The 17,753-nt window shown below is 31.5% G+C and overlaps 1 protein-coding gene and 1 long non-coding RNA gene across 2 annotated transcripts; one reads left to right on the top strand and one right to left on the bottom strand.

Annotated features, from left to right (window-relative positions):
- Positions 1-4,128: 4,128 nt before the first annotated feature.
- Positions 4,129-5,548, bottom strand: LOC140182720 (uncharacterized). The gene is made up of 2 exons (XR_011878777.1): positions 4,827-5,548; positions 4,129-4,420 (listed from the first exon to the last, which is right to left on the bottom strand). It is a non-coding gene; the product is annotated as an uncharacterized lncRNA (long non-coding RNA).
- A 9,431-nt stretch (positions 5,549-14,979) lies between these two features.
- On the top strand, positions 14,980-17,728 carry LOC112735001 (seipin-2). Its single transcript, XM_025784553.3, has 2 exons — positions 14,980-16,206; positions 17,053-17,728. Exons 1-2 carry the CDS (start codon positions 15,121-15,123, stop codon positions 17,512-17,514), a joined length of 1,548 nt encoding a protein of 515 aa, XP_025640338.1. The 5' UTR covers positions 14,980-15,120; the 3' UTR covers positions 17,515-17,728.
- The last annotated feature ends 25 nt before the right edge of the window (positions 17,729-17,753 follow it).

Here is a 17,753-nt window from a genome sequence, read left to right as displayed (position 1 = left end):
AGTTTACCATCAACTAATTAAGTTTAATATATATGCAATATGGTTTTATAATTAAAATATTTTTTATTTAGTTCGTGTCCTCTTCTAACACTAAAAGTTATGAATTGCTAATATAAATAAAATAATTTCATTGTATCAAAGAGTTGTTCTAAAAATAATTTATTATTTTGGTAGGTTAAACTCACAATTACCTCTTACAGTACATTCAAGAAATTTCAATAAACAATAATTTTATTGCATCTATATGATATATTGGATATGGTCATAAGGTATCAAATATTAAACATTATGAGTTTATGACAGGCTGCATATGTTACTGATGAGCTTCCACTTCAATTGTCATGTTTTGCAGTTGCTCAATATTCCAATTATTAGCCTAGAATATATTCTGCTTTTATGTACTTTCCATTTTAAGTGACAAATAAATTTCAATTAAGAATGTTGCAATTTTGTGAGCCAAATATAAGTCGATGCTACATACTTGGAATATATTTCTACTCGAATATGTATTAAAAGTTAAAACCAGTTAATTAAGCAATCCAAGTTTAGTTTGGATTTGCCAATGAGTAATAGCTCAAATAGCATAATCTCTTCATACTCATCTAAGAAGTTGCGGGTTCGAGTCTTCATATTTTTGGTAAAAAAAAAAAGAGTTCAGTTTGGATTTAATTTTAAAAAAATCTTAAACAAAAGAGTAGAAGGGCAAACAAAACAATAAACGATATATAGTTCTTTTCTCTTATGATTGGTTTACTTTTCAAGATGAAGTTCTTATTAAAGTGATGACCAGCTGCTTCTTTTAGAATTGTTTTTAACAGGCCGCTTAATAGGCTTCATATGCTTTATTAATGGTGTGATGGTTGTTCTAAAGCGTCTTTGCACAACATAATGCATTTCTTCATTCATTCTTTAGTGTTGGTTTAGATTGGTTTTTTTGGGTTAAAAAAATATTTTTTTTAAATAAAATATTTTTATTTAATTTTAAACTTATTTTAATACATTTTTTTAAAATTATTTTTATATTTTAATACATTTTTTTAAATTTAAAAAGTATTTTTATTAAAAAAATAAATTATTTATTTTTTTAAAAAATTAATAATACCTTATTTAAAAAAAATAAAAGACGCTTTTAATATTTTTTGTAATTTTTTCAATTTTTTTAAAAAAATTAATTTAAATATAAAATAATTTTTGTCTATTAAAAAAATTTTAAAAAATAAAAAAAATAAATACTTTTTTAACAAGTCAATCTAAACTGCACTGTATCAGGTCATAGCTATAATAATAAAGAGGAAGATGCATTTTAGGTTTCAAGAAAAAAAATATTTGTTAATCAAAATCAGTCATCAATATATTTGTGTATAAATATATGTGTAGTTTAATTTATTTTTAATATATATTTATATTTCAACGTATATTTTATACTTATGACTAATTTTAGTATACCTATAACATAGTCGTTCCAACAAAAATAATCAATCTAATTATCAATATTGTTATTAATACAAGTGTATCACTATTTCTAGTGATAGGTTTTCCTCTCCTTTTTGTCTTCTTTTGTTCTTGCAATCACAAATTTTTCATAGGCCAATATATATATAAATGTTTTCTTATTTGGCTTACTTTTTCTCTCTTCCTTTAACTAAGAGCTATAAGTTATACATATAAACAAAACAAAAGGTTTTCATTGTAATGAAGAGTTACTATAAAACAATTTGTTATTTTCGTTAAACTTGATTGTCTCGCCTCTGATATTATAAAAACTTACATGCTATATGTTAGATATGATCAAGCGGTGTTGAATGTTATTCATAGGCTTAAAAAATGACAAGCTACATAATTATAAGAACATTCAAAGCGTGTGTACTCTTATTAGTAAAACACATATATAGTAATATTAGAAATGCCCATATATATATATAATTTTTCAGTTTAGATTTATACTTTTTACTCTTATTATAAACCATTATTTTCTTATGATGCATTTTCCATACATATAAGTATATAACCTTAAAATTTTCAATGCCACACCAAAATCATCAATATTGTTTTTGTTTTTTTCACTTTTTCACTCTTTAAGAAAATGTCTCTCTCGAAGTAGTTAGCATAAATCCTTAAAAAGTTTACCAGACTTTTTTTTGTATTAAATTTAACAACTAATTTGTACTAGTTACTAATCATGCACAAACTACTCTTTAGTTTAACTAATTATTATAAGCTTAACAAAGGAAGCATGATAGATTACACCGGCATAAAACAAGGTGAAGGATTCGATGGTCCAGAATGTTTGGACCATTAAATGGTTTCATAATAAAATATGTTTTTTAAATTTTTTAATAATTATTAAATAGTCTATTTTTAATTTTAATTATAATTAGGCAAAGGATTTGATAATTCCAGAACGTTTGGATAATTAAATGGTCCCATAACAAAATATGTTTTTTAAGTTTTTTAATAACTGTTAAATAGTCTGTTTCTAATTTTAATTACAAATTAATCCCATATATTTTATTTAATCATAAAAACTATTTTTTATTTTATAAATTATTATTTTATCATTCATCTATTATGTTTATTAATAATCAAAAACAAAAATAACAACGAATTAAATCTTCCATTGATCGTAATAATTTTTTGGCAATCCCAATCAATTAAAAGTTTATCTTTGATCAATTGCATCCGTGAAGGATTTTAAAATCGTGTTTCTTAGAAAATCAATCTATTGGATTAACAAAACAATCGATTGAATTTCAGATTTCCCATAACTCAATCGATTACCACAAAACAATCGATTGAAAGTTGCAAGGCAATATGGTTTTCGCAAAAATCAACTGATTGGTCATATTACCCAATCGATGGAAGGATGACTAGAATATGGGTTTTTTATAATTCGATTGTTTATATTACCCAATCGATTGAAGGCCGCTATTAAAATGATATATGAAGGTTTAATTGATTGGTATGATAATACAATCAATTGAATTTTGTACGTGACTAATGGTATATTCCAATTCAATCGATTGAATTGGTAGGATAATCCAATCGATTGAATTTTGAATCGCGCCGTTCTCAATTTTCATATCGTTTTTATAAATTTTGAATCGCGCCGTGACTAATGGTTTATAAATCGATTGAGTTATGGGAAACGTGAAATTCAATCGATTGTTTTGTTAATCCAATCGATTTAAGAAATACGATTTCAAAATCTTCGACGGATGTAATGGATCAAAGATAAACTTTTAATCGATTGTGATTGTCAAAAAGTTATTACGATCAATGAAAGATCTAATTTGTTATTGTTTTTGTTTTTTATTATTAATAAACATAATAGATGAATGATAAAATAATAATTTATAAAATAAAAATAATTTTTATAATTAAATAAAATATATGGGGTTAATTTGTAATTAAAATTAGAAACGGACTATTTATCAGTTATTAAAAAATTTAAAAGACATGTTTTGTTATGGGACCATTTAATGGTCCAAACGTTTTGAGACCATCAAATCCGGTGCCATAAAACAAACATAAATAGAAATAGAAATGAAATAATTGAAAAAAATAAAAAAAAATGACTGACTTTTAATATAAAAAAAGTAATAATAAGTATAAATTTAAAATTTACTTTAATATCAAAGACAAAATTAAATTAAATTAATAATTAAGAATTTTTTAAAATATTTTGATTTTTTTTAAATATATTTTATCCAATTAAAAAAAAAAAAAACACGATACATATATTCTCTTGGAGAAGTTCTTAGTCGTTGACTGTGTTGCAATGGAAAGCATTTGGAAGGAATAAAATAGGATATAGTGTAAATTAAGGATATGGGTTTGATGCTCTTCTCATAGTTGGAACTTGGAAGAGGTTCTCTTATCTTATATGATTATTAGTTTTCTTTTCTAGGTAATAGAGATCTTATTAAAGTGTTGACGTGTTTGCTTTAGAAGCTTCTTTACAATCGATATTATTAGAAGAGAAAGTCTAATATATAAACAATGGTCGCTTAATATATAAACTTCGTGTCCTTTATTATTTCACAGTGCTTCTCCAAGTAATTTTCTCGGATAAAAAATTAACTTTAGCAAATGCAGCAAATTAAAAATATATTATAAAAAAATGAAAACTTTTATCATAACTCATATATATAAGATACTAAAAATTTTTAGGTCAACGAATTATACCTCAAATTACATAATCTTTTCATCATTACCTAAAAATTTCGAATATCAATCTCACTCCTAATTTTAGAAAAATAAAAATTTTCAAAAAAAAATTCACAAGTATTCATTGAATTTTATAAGTAAACGATTTAGATACTTATCACTACTATTGGAAAGTTGGTGGGTAGAAAAATCTGTAATCTTCAATGCATATCTTCATATCTTCAATGTTCATGTTCATATCTTCATATCTTCACTATACGATGTAGATTATTGGATTTAATTAATAAATCTAAAATAAAAGAACAATATAATAATAATAATAATAATAATAATAATAATAATAATAATAATAATAATAATAAAATCACAAATATTCAGTAAAATCTACAAGTAATAATTAGGTTTTTTTTTATTAGTGTGCCACATTTTTCGAAACTTAATATCAAAATATTCTTCTTTTAAAATTAGTTACTCAAATGCCACTTTTTCTTTATTATTATAATTAATTATAATTAAAAATAAAATAACAAATCAACTACTACCTTAACAAAAAAATAGCATTTAAGTAATTAATTTAAAAATATGATATTTTAATAACAAGTTTTAGAAAAAGTAGTGTTTTAGTGAAAAAAAAAAGAGTCTAATAATTAGATACTTACCATTATATATTAATGGTGTGATGGTCGTTCGAATGAATTTTTGCACAATGCAATGCAGATCTTCATATCCACTTCATTTAATTCCTTAGTCCTAAACATATCCTCGCACTCTTGGACGCACTCCATCATTTGTTGATTATAATAATCAGGAAGCGAATGCTCTTTAGGAATTTTTCCTCTGGGTGGAGGAGGCCTACGAAAACTGCCATCCAAATTAAAATTTTCAAGAAAAATAACCAATCCAATAATCAATATTGTTGTTATTAATACAAGTGTATCACTATTTCTACTCATAGTTTTTCCTCTCCTTGTTTTTCTTTTCTTCTTGCAATCACAAATTTATCATAGGCCAAGTTTTATATGGATTTACAAATGTTTATTCTTTTTTTTTTTTTTTATCAAAGATAGGAGACTCGAACTTGCAATCTTTTAATTGAGTATGAGGAGACTATGCCATTTGAGTTATAACTCATTGGCAATAATGTTTATTCGTATTTCACTTAGTCAGTATCTCTTGCTTAATCTAAGAGCTATAAATTAGCAAAAAGTATTAGAGAAAGAGAACTAACTTTTAAGTAACTAATATTAGCAAAAAAAAAAAATTTAAAGTTAAAATTTAGTGTATAAAATTTAAAATTTAAAATTAAAAAAAAAAATTTGACCGACGTTGATAGAAAAAAAAAAATTAACTCCTTACTTGAACATATACATTTTCCATATATAAAAGATTTTCATTGTAACAAAGAGTTGCTTTAGAACAACTTGTTATTTTGGTTGAATAATTAAACTTGATTGCCTCTATGATTGCTTTAAAAGGACTATTTAGGTTTATGATGATAATGTTAGAAAAATAAAAAATAGTCAAAATTTATTTTATTTAATTTAATATTTATTAATTTTTATAATAATTAATGAATATTAAATAGAATAAGTTTTTGTTATTTTTGTAAAAGTTTAATTATTATATGATACATTAGATATCATAAGGCGGTGCTGAATGTTATTTATACGCATAAAAAAATGATGAGCTACATAATTAGAATTTAGAAGAACATTGAAAAATAACATAAATAAATAAATGTTCTAATTATTTACGAAAATTACATGAAAAACAATAGTTATATATATATAGAATAATAATTTCTTCTTCATGATTTTTGAATAATCCAAAGCAATATGACACTATTTCTATGGTTACGTAATTTATATCTTGATGATATTTGACTTTGTTTGTTTATAGATATGAGATACTAAAATAAAAATATATAAACATAAAATTGTATTTGGTAAATGAGATATAAATAAAAATATATTATATTTAAAAATATTGAATTAATATATTTTGTATTTATTCTAATAGTAATAATACAAAAATATTAACAAAAAAATACAATTTATTTTTTTATTAATCTTGTTAATTTTTATTATTATATTTTTTTTGGATGAAAAAACTGAGAATAAATTGGACTTTCATAATTTGTTTTAATTTATTATCAAACAAAATACAAAAATACTAATTTTTGTGTCTTTTTCATTTGTGTCTTGTTTTTATTATTGTCTTATTTTATTCTATTCTCAAAATCAAACACAAACTATATAAAATGGCAAACTAAAGTTGGAGTTATATTTATTTACTATGACATTTATTTAAATGATATGTAATGTTTTGGTTCTTATGGTTTGGGGTCAAAATCAAAATCGCCCCTAACTTTATTTTTAATTCAAAATCGTCCTCAATGTTTTATTTGATATTAAAATTATCCTTTTGACATTTTACCCTTATCTCACTAACCCTATCTTCATCTCCATCACCAACAGTCACACACACCCAGACGAAAAAAAGAAGAGAAAAACAAAGAGGGTGGAAGAAGAAGAAAAAGAAGAAAAAAGGAGGAGAAAGGCCGGCACTAGCAGGGGTGAGGGTTGCTATCGTCGTCGATCAAATCTCTTTCTTTGAAGTAAAAGAGAGAAAGAGAAAGAGAAGCAGAGGTGGCAACGTATCAAAGCGGCACCACACTAATAAGGAGAACGAGAAGCGACGAATTCATGTGAAACCAGGAAGAACAAAGGCGATGTGAAACCAGGAAAGACATAACAATGGAGATGGGTTGTGCATGGAGATGGACCTCTCCGTTACGATCTCGGTCTCTCAAGGTGGCATGGATGAGCAGCGGCAGCCACAACGGTCAAAGCGGTGGCTTCTCTAGTCTTTGAAGTTCTCTTCATCAAAAGTGGTGAGATTGAGTGCAGTCGCCATCGTCGAAGAGCAATGGTTTCAAATCTCTCTTTCCTTCCTTTTTCGGCGACAATTTCGAAGACAAGCGGCGGCAACAACTTTGACGGTCGTGGCGGTTTTGATGGTTTCGACGATCTCTCTCTCTTTTTTTCTCTCTCTCTCTTATTTGCATTCTCTCTCTTCTTTCGACAATGGTGGCAACGGCGGTAAATTTCTCATTGTCACTGCCTAATCTTTTTTCCTATCTTATTTTCAAAATATATGAATTACTGTGATGTTATTATTGAGTTTGAAGGATTGAATTCTTGAATTCACTACAAGAAAAATATTGAGTACCGTCGGATTTATCGTTGAAAACAATTAGACGGTATAAACCTCGCCGGTAAATGTTTACCATTAGAATTTTTTCGTCCGATGGTAATTACCATCGGATTCTGCGACAGATTACCTATTCGAAAAACCAATTGGTTACCGAGGAATTTTTCAAATGGTATTGTTGGCGCTAAAAAATGTTGTTTCATGCACTATTACCATCGGATTATTTCTACAGTAAATCCGATGGTAATGTCAATTTTTTTAAAAAAAATTTGAAATAACTGGTCAATTTTATTTTAAATTTAAATTTATTTTTCACACAATTAATGTTGAATTCATAAATAATGAAAACCTATTATTTAAAATAAATAATACAATGTTCAAATAAATTAAAAGTCAAGTATATCAAGTAAATATAATCAAACAGTAAAACAAAACACTAATCACTACAGATCCAGGTAGTCCTCGTCGTCGTCGTTGTCAGTCCTGTAGCCCTGAGTCGGCGGCACAGAATGTGGTGATGTCCGTGTGCCACCATCAGGACCTCTGCCACCAACAGGGTCGATGCTAGCAGCGCGCATCTGGGCCTAGTACATCTCCATCTAAGCCTCCATACGCTGAAGCCACTCTAGCAACTCCTCCACTCTAGCCTGAGCTTATCCGTAGATGTCACGCGGTTGAGGATCTCCTAATACCTTTTTCGATAATTGTTTAGCTCCTGAGCTTGCCGGTAAAGGCTGTGTTAGAGCTCCTCCACTTGCAGCCTCAAATCCACGCCTTCCTCAGGCTCGATGGATCGGCTGGTGGCAGAGCCTGACAATAACCTCAACATAGAGGTGCGGATGCTGCTAGCAAAGAATGATCCCAGCCCGTATACGCGATTCTTGTACGACGCCGAGGCGGTCTCATGCCAAACCGCATCAGAATCGACGACCAAAGCTGCAGAGCTATCGACGGCAATGTCCTCCCCACTTTGCTGAGACTGCTGAGTCGCAGCCTCTAGTCTTTGTGTGTAGGACTCCTGTGTAACACAAGTAGTACAAAAAATATACAGTTAATCTCCAAAAATTTTATAGCAGAAGATAATCAGATGTATATTTACTTACATAATGGTCCTGAGATCGCTTATCAGCAAATGTCTCTTTGTTCTCCTTCAATTGTGGGTGTACTTGAATGTCTCTGTCAATGCCGCCTCATGATCTAAGGACTTCGACTACACATGTTGCATTAAAATACAAAATGATTAGGATGCCTAGTAATGATATACGAAATAGTATCTAATTATCCTCTATCCAGTTTCGTTTTTCCCTCTAATTTCGATTTTAGTTTGGGTTTTGAGAAAATATTGTGATTTTGGTTATTTAGGGGTGCTTTAGTACGAGCTATTAATTAGTTTTATCAACTATTTTATAAACCCTAGGTTGATGTATGTATAAAATTGTGTATATTAGAGTATTGGGTGCTTTTGAGTACACATTTGAAACTTGAGATTAGCTTGTGGAGTTTTTGGGTGAGCCTTGAAGTGGAGAATTTAAGTGTTGGGTGTGAACCACCGTCACTAATGGTACGGTTTAAGTTTCATTTAAGTACCGTGTGGTGTGATGAGAATTCCTAGGCTAGATGCCCCTAGGATTAAGTTTGAATTATGTTTTTTGATGGATTTGATATGTGTAGATGATATCTTGTGATAATTGATGATTTGGATGAGAATAGTGTGATAATGCATAGTTGATGTGTTGTTGGAATTGGTGTTAGGTAGTGAATTATGTAATTATGAGTTATATATGTATTGAATTGATAAATATTGGGCCAGAAGCCGTGTATTTTAGGTCGAAGGCCGAAAAAGGTAAGAATAGTAAGTTGATGAATGTATTATATGAATAATGTTTGAAATTGAATGGAATTTGATAATGATTGTGTGAAAAGTTGGAATGATTGATAGGATATTGAGAATTGATGATTTAGATGTGAAGTGGATAAAATTTGAGTTGGAATAAGTAAATGAAGTAGGTTTGGTTTTGGTTGAGTGTGAATATGTGGATTTGGTTGATTTAGGTTCACTTTATTGATTGAAAATGGTTGAGACTTGTGAATCTTTGGAAAATTGGTAAATTTTACTTTTGGTAAAAAAAAATATTTTTGACCAATTTCTGCGGGCTGTAACTCAGACCTCGGAGTTAGAAAACTTTTCAAATTGAATTTTTATGAAAATTCATTTATTGATATTTCCAACAGTTCAAGAATGATTAAAAATGAATTTTGTACAAAAAGATATGAAAAGGTTTGAAAATTGGGTGCAAAAACTGAATTTTTCACTTAACAACTTTTTGCAATTCTGCAATATCGAGCTTACTTGGAGGTGTCACGCGACGCGGGTATTAAGCTCTATCCAATACTCTCGCGTATGCGGAAGGGGGCATGCGAATGCAGAAGTGTCAAAATTGCAGACTCGCATACGTGGATGTAGCACGCGACGCGAGGGAAGGCTGTTGTTTTCAACTCTCGCGTACACGGACAAGGGCTTGCGTATGCGACACCAGAATTTTCAACCTGTGCGTACGCGAACAAGTGCATGCATTCGCATAACCTCTAGATTTTACAAAAGTGTATTTTTTAAGTCGTTTAACCATTCTTTTAGCCTTTTAAACCTTTATAAGTCCCAATAAGAGTATAGAGCCGATGTAATTAAGAATGGAAGAGTTAGAGACCAAATCTAAAGAGTTAAGTTAGTGAAATTAAGAAAAAAAAATATGTAAAGTGGTGCATGATGAGGATGAAAGTAAAGAAGAGTGAAGATTGAATATGATGAGAATGATGATGATAATGAGCGAAATGAGCAATGGGTGTGAGTTATTGATAATTGGTGAATGATGGCGGATTGGGGAGGTTGAGGATTCCCTCCGAGTTATATATTGTATAAGTGAGTGAAGTTTTGGACAAGATGATGATGGTGAAGTGTGACAGGCACTATATTCCAAGATGAATAAGCGAGTTGAGGTAGAGTATTCCCTCTCTCGTGTTGTGATTACGATTAAAGAGACAATAAAATTTGTGTTGTAAGGATGGTGGTGTTATTCCGCTCACGTAAAGGCAAGTTGAGATCGAGGATTCCCTCTCTTGTTGTGGTAGACGAGCTTGAAGTTGAGAATTCCCTCACTTGTCGTACTAAAGAGTTGAATAGAAGGTCGAGTATTCCCTTTGATTTAATTTTGTAATGATTAATTCGGATTGCGGGTATGTTTGCTTGTGTTGAATTGAAATGAGTTTCGAATTGAAATGGTGAGGACGACGGTTGGATCCCGCTCACTGATAGGCAAGCTGAGATAGAGAATTTTCTCTCTTGCTATAATGGACAAGATGAGGTTGAGGATTTTCTTTCTTGTTGCAGTGGACAAGCAGAGTTGATGATTCCCTCTCTTGCAACATCGGAGAATTGAATGGAAAGGGTTGAGGATTCCCTTTTATTCGATTCCTGGCTGTGGTGTGAATGAGTTAGGTTGAGGATTTTCTATCATTACATCACAGTCTCTCTCTAAATGACAGGTTGAGGATTCTCTTCTTGAAGGTTGAGGATTCCCTTTGTGTTGAGAGACGATATCTGGGTTAGCTATCGGGTGTGTCGGGTTGGCTGTATAACCGATAGATGAGTTCATTGGCCATATGATAGGCATACATTATTTGCATATGTTTGATTTGTTTAGGTTTGCCTAATTGTATTAGTTTGCCTAACTGAATATGTTATATGACTAAATGTTACTTGCCTTATTTTTCTTACTTGTGTATTACTTGTTTGTATTATTTGTGCTTGTACAACTGAGAGGTCCTTCATGCTGGTGTTGGTTTGACGTTGAGGGCTGTCTTTGTTGAAATGAAATGATAAAATGATTGATTAACAATGATGAATACTGAATGAGATGATTTGAACTCCTTGGATAGACGTAGTGAAGTGATTTCACTTGTTTGGTGAAGATGTGAAGTATTGATATATAATCACTGAGTCAAATTAGCTGGTGTTGGTGTTGGTTCTGGTCATGGTTCTGCAACGAATTGAAAGTTGGAAAATTGAAAAAGATGAGAGATTGAATTAGACTTAGTATCCCTTAGGACAGTTGCTTAAGTTATGGATTAGTGAGAACATAGGATGAATAATTGATGAAAGGGAGATTAAGATCCTTAATAAGTTCTTATTATAATACATTGTATTTATTTAGCATGTTTACCGTACTGAGAACTCATGGGTTGGGAGTTCTCATTCCGTATATATCTCTAAATTTTCAGATGCAGGTCCAGGTACTCAACAGTGAACTGTACTTCATTTGAGAGATGACGAAGATCATTGGATTCTTTTTATATTTTGTTTAGAGTATCTCCATTTTTATTTTGAAAAACTTATATTATGTATTTATTCCTTTTTGAAAAACTTTCCTATAGAGGCGATAATGTATCCTTGGGAGAAATAGAAAATTCAGTTGTCAACTGCTTTTACTTCTGTAACTCTAGTCGGCCTAAACTTTGCGGGTCACGAATAGTGGCTATTTACTTATGTTATATATTTATATCCTATCCTTATCTTATCCTTCCTTACTCCTTATCTTTATCTTCGCTTTAAGATGTGCTTTATCTTCTATTTTATAAATACGTGAGAGTTTCTGTTTGCAATTTTATTTTACTCCTTTTCAGGCTTCTCGTTTAATATTTCCTTTCAACTTATACATACGTGTCACCCTACCACACAGAGCTTTACGCCTAGGACGTAAATCAGGAGTGGTGAGGTGCTACAACCTCTAAAAATAAAATACGTACATAGATATAGTTGAAAGAAGTTGTAACTAGGAGCCTTGATAGGACGTAAATCAAGGGTGGTGAGGTGCTACAACCTCTAAAAATAAAATACGTACATAGATATAGTTGAAAGAAGTTATAACTAGGAGCCTTGAAAAAGAAGTTAAGCAAAATCGAAACAGAAATCGCGTCGCTTATGAAAATTAAGCGTAGATGAATAAACAAGATCAAAAGGAAGGCTAAAGATTAGAATTCCAAAATACAAATACTAAGCTCCAAACTCGACCTACGAAGCAAAGGCCGACCAGAGTATATATATATATATATATATATATATATATATATATATATATATATATATATATATATATATATATATAACCCAAAATATCCCAGACTCGTAAAACTGACAACCTATTTCTCCAAGTCAACCTCTAAGAGGGACAAGTATAAAATACAAGATGGGGAATCTATATACATATGTAAACATAAATAAAATACAACCCTAAGTCTCCAGAGTTCTTCGCTTCCACATAGTCTTCGGAATGCTTAGTGAGGTACCTCTGACTTGCATCTTGGTCGATTCCCTAAGCCCGGAATACCTCAATTATCCACTGTTTCTCAAGCTCCAAAGCTCCAACTCCTCACCAATTGAATTTCCAACTCCCAAAATTTAATTCAAAGCTTTCAATATCCACCAATTTTATCGGATGTCCCCGCCAATTTAACTCCAATTCAACAAGATACACGATCGAATTCATACAATATCACAATAATCAACATTGAACTAACTCACTAAATTACCAATTCACAAGGGTTAGGATTTTTTTACCATTACCCACGAGTCAAATGGACAAAGGCCCTCACTATCCACGAGCTAATTTGACCCTAGAACATCAAAACCACATAATCTCTCAAAATCAAAACCTTAAATTTCAAAATTAAAGAAGAGTGGTTGAGTGAGAAATCGCTAGATTCTTACCAAATTGTTCGGTGGGTTTTATATAGAATTCCGAGACAAACGCGTGGTCACTGACGGCTCGTCAATTAGAGTTCCGGATTGAAAGTTACGTGGAATTGAAATGTTTAAGGAGGGTTTGGGGTTTTCGACGTAGTTTCTCTCTTCTGCGTGCTTCCAACGAGGATAATGGGGAAGAAGGGTTGGGTTCCAGTATATATAAGTGGGCCTTGGGTCCAGTTTGACCGGTTTGATTCGTTAGTTCGATTTTGGACTAAAATTTTTTAGTTAGTGTCAAAATTCGTATTTTTTAATATTTCTACTTCCCTAAATTATAAAATTTAATTTTCTAATTTCTTTGAATAATAATTAATTTATTGATTAATTATTTACTAATTACTCAAAATTTACAGTACCACCTTATTATCATTGACTTATGACTCGAATATAAAGATTTGAATATTTGGGTGTTAAAAAAAATATAATTGAAAATAAGCTTATTTAACAACTTATTATGAATAGACCTATTTATCTCATGCAATCTTAATAATGCCATTTAAATATTTATCTGCAACTACAACTATATACAATATCCAAAATTTTGTGTAGAAAATAGTGTCTTAAAAGTATTAGCCACTTAAATATACACTTTTAATTAATTAAAAAGCTTTTTGTATCAAAGTCTAAAGTACTATGAACAGAGACTAAAATCAAATCAGCATTAAAAATAAGTTTACCAATCCATTAATCCTATAAAACTATCAGCTAACTACATATGAACTAGCTAGGTAAAGTACAAACCTCAATATTAGTGTTTCATTAATCTATTAGATTTTGAATTCTACTTGAAAGAACAACAAAACTTTCTTAATTCTGGCTACAAAATTTACAATTAAAAAAATCAAAACTCTAGAATAAAAAAAAAATCAAAAGAGAGGAATAAAATTAAATTGATAAATGATTGATGAGATAAACTTACTTTTGATTAGAAGAGAAAAGTAAAGGGCGCTGAGAAAATAAGAGTGAAGAGTTTATAGATTCCATTGAGTTGTTAATTTGAATTTTGGATTTGAATTTTGAATTTTACTTCAATAAACAATAAATTTTCTAATTTTGGTCAATAAAAATAAAATTAAAACCCTAAAATAAGAAGAACTAAAATAAATCAACGTAATGCATTGATTGATATGAAAAATTCACCTTTGATTAGAAGAGGAGAATGAAGCGTGCCGAAAAGAGGAGAAGAGCAGAGTGAAGCGCACTGAGAAGAGAAGAGAAAACGGTGCTGAGAAGAGGAGATGAACGGCACAAAGAAGAGGAGAGTAAACGATACGGAGAAGAGAATAAACTGCGGAGCAATGGCGATGCGCATCATGATTCTTTTTTGGCGCGTAGATGTATTGTGGTTATTTTTGTAACACCGTATATGTATATGGTATTTTATCGTATTTGTATATCGTGGTTGAAATTGGTGGTTGAAACTGGTATACAAATAGTATTTTTGTAATTTTTTAATATTAAAATAGTTTTGTCAATCGAATTCTATTTTTTATGAGTATAAAATTAAGAGTATAATTTTAATATACTAATAGTGTAAAATATTTTATATAGTGGTACAATTATATTCATTCGTTTTTTTTTGTGACTATTATATCCATTCGTTTAAATGACCATTCATGGGATCAATGTAAAAAGTAATTATTTTTATTAATGTGTATTACGTAATTAGTTATACTTATAAAACTACTTTACACACGATACATCAAAATTAAATTAATAAAATTAATTTTGTTTTTTCATAAATAAATTTAAGAACGTTTTGAACATTTGTGAGTAGAAATAAACAAGTAGTAGTTCACTCAATTTTTTGAAAATTATGAAAGGCAAATTATCCGTTGTTGCTTGAAAATGGGAGGCAGAGCCGAATTGAGAATAACCAACCGGAAATAACGAATAACTTCCTAACCAACTAACTTTGCCTCCACATTCGCAATCGCATTTCAATGGACCCCAACGACGACGTTTATTCAGACACCCTCAATTGCTCCGACGGCCACGCCAATGACTCACCGGAACCTTTCTCCGCCTCTGCTCCCGCTCTCTGCGATCCTCAACCGCCCCCGCTCCCTCTTTATAGTCCTCCCTCCGCCAAGCTACGCCGCCGCTCCGTTTGCCCCCCATCTCTCTTTACGGAATCTACGGACACCGCTTCCCGGAGTGAAATCATCGATGACGACGACGCCAGAAAGAGCTCCCAAAAGCATCATCGGAACCTCCTAAAATTGAAGGAAATCAAGGCCTCCGAATTTGAGGAGATTCCCGCGAAACCTAATTCGATTCAAGAGAAAAAGGTTCCTCCTTTTCCATCTGCGAGTATTGTGACCAAAGAGAAAGGCGAGGAATCGACGTTAACCACAGCTGTATCTGCAAAAGACGATGTTCTTGCTGATTCCGCTGACTCCTCTGAGGTGCCGAGGCTCGTCGATTCTCCTCCGTCGAATACGCTAGAGTATGCAACGGGATTTGTAATTAGGGCAATTTTGTTTCAAATCAAAATCTTGATTTGGTTAATAAAGTTTCCATTGTGGCTCACTGTCCACACTTGCATGTTCATCGTGGACCCTTTCGGAACATGGAGAAAGGGTATTCGTTTTTCGACTCAGGTTTTGGGTTGTGCCTTTGGGTTCGTTGGTATTCCAGCTCGGGTAATTTTTAAGGATCAGAAAGCATTCTGGAACGTTGCGTTTAGGTGTGGATGGGGGTTCTTGTGGTCTATGGTCGTGTGTTGCGTTCTGTTTGCTCTTGCTGTTTCCTCACTTGTTTTTAGTGGGTTTGTGGTCAGCGGGTTAGCGCAGAAGCCAACCCAATTGATAAAAGGTTTCAACTTTGACTACACCAAGCAGAGTCCTGTGGCATATGTGCCTCTAATATCGTGTGCTGGTGTTGTTGGTGGCCATGATTCAGTGAAGGAAATTGCAGCTAGTAAGTGGGTGGGTCAAAGGGTGTTACCTCCTAAACAGAATGTGCAGGTTACTGTTTCATTGGAAGTGCCCGAATCAGGTTACAATAGAAATCTTGGGGTATTTCAGGTACCTATTTATCTGATTCATTTCATTGTAAGCAAACTTTGCTGTTGTGAAGATTTGCTAGTTCTGCATCTTCACTTAATTTAAATGCATATGGTTCTTACGTTAGTTAGTATTGGGATCCTCTGATGGTGAATATCAATAACCTAATCTGGGACCTCTAGCATCCACTTTTGAATGTAGCTATGTGTGCTTAGATGCAACTTCATGCTGTCTTAATTTAGTGCCCTTGTCTTTGTAAAATTTTGGTAGGTAACAATAGATTTATTAGCACTGCTCTTTTTCCGTAATTGGCAAGTCCACTTTTGTGTCAAGGTTGTGTTATTAAGATACTATATGGATATTTTCATGTGAGAATTTCACGACCTTCTCTCATTGAGCCTCATGCTTGGCTCCACCTTCTCAATCGATGGTAAAAATAAACACATGAAAAGATCAAGTGAAATTTATTTTCATGGGAGAGGATCCATTCCCCTTAAGACTTAAGAGGCAGGCATTTGGTTGGCCTTTGCACGACAGCCAAAACGTTTGGCTGAAATGTTTGTATCTGTTATATTTATTTATCACCATGTTGATCAAGAGACTTGAAAACAGCTTAAGATCTACTAGTCAAAGTTCAAGAATATATTATAATTGTATTGGTGTTTCTTCATAGTTTCTTCAAGCATATGAAGGTGCATTCAGTTAAAATTGCCATTTCCTTCTAGTATCCCGGCACTTGAAGAATTAGAACCTTGACGATGACAAATACTGCTCACGTATTATTGCTGGCCATGTAGCATTGCTATAATATTATTATTATTATCTTGCTTACTTTTTCAGGACTTTCATTTTGGTCTTATTTTGCAGATCAGAACAGACTTTCTAACATATAGTGGTAAAACAATTGCAAGTTTGAGCCAACCTTGCATGTTAAAATTTAGAAGTGAACCTATCCGGCTAATGACGACTCTAGTCAATATTGTTCCTCTTCTTACTGGTTATGCATCAGAAACACAGACTCTGGACGTGAAGATAAGCGGTTTTGTTGAAAGGGAGGAACCTACTTCGTGCTTAAGAGTTACCCTTGAGCCACGATCAGAGTATATACATGGTGCTGGCCTTCCTCAAATATATGATTCATCTGTGGTAATTGAGGCACAACTCCCATTTTACAAGAGGATCATATGGAATTGGAAGATAAGCTTATTCATATGGATTGCAATGACAACATTCTTTGTGCAGTTTCTGTTTCTCCTAGTGTGTTGTTGGCCTTTCATTATTCCAAGATCCAGGCAAAGGAGAGGTCCTGCTCCTCGTAATGGTAAATAAAGTAAAACATTCTTCACCCTCCATTTTTTTTTCTCCTAACAGTGTAAAGCTAGCATGTTCTGACATGTTGAATTCATTTTTTCTTCCTAATTTTCCTTTCCTATCAGCAGTGTATACATGTTTTATTTCACATTACATTATGTAATTTATAATAAAATATAGAGAGTACTCTTCAATCAAAGAATGTTACGAGTACAATCTAAGAATTCAGACAGTTACAGTTGATTCGTGTTTTTCCA

The sequence above is a fragment of the Arachis hypogaea genome, chromosome 20 (assembly GCF_003086295.3).
Source record: "Arachis hypogaea cultivar Tifrunner chromosome 20, arahy.Tifrunner.gnm2.J5K5, whole genome shotgun sequence".
NCBI lineage: Eukaryota > Viridiplantae > Streptophyta > Magnoliopsida > Fabales > Fabaceae > Arachis > Arachis hypogaea.
Note: the sequence above shows the minus strand (reverse complement) of the source record. Positions and strands in the feature narration are given on the sequence as shown.

Excerpts from the sequence above, each read along its gene's own strand:
- LOC112735001 (XM_025784553.3), top strand. The coding sequence starts at position 15,121 with ATGGACCCCAACGACGACGTTTATTCAGACACCCTCAATTGCTCCGAC. Across the intron at positions 16,207-17,052 it reads GAAATCTTGGGGTATTTCAG|ATCAGAACAGACTTTCTAAC; the intron begins GTACCTATTTAT and ends CTTATTTTGCAG.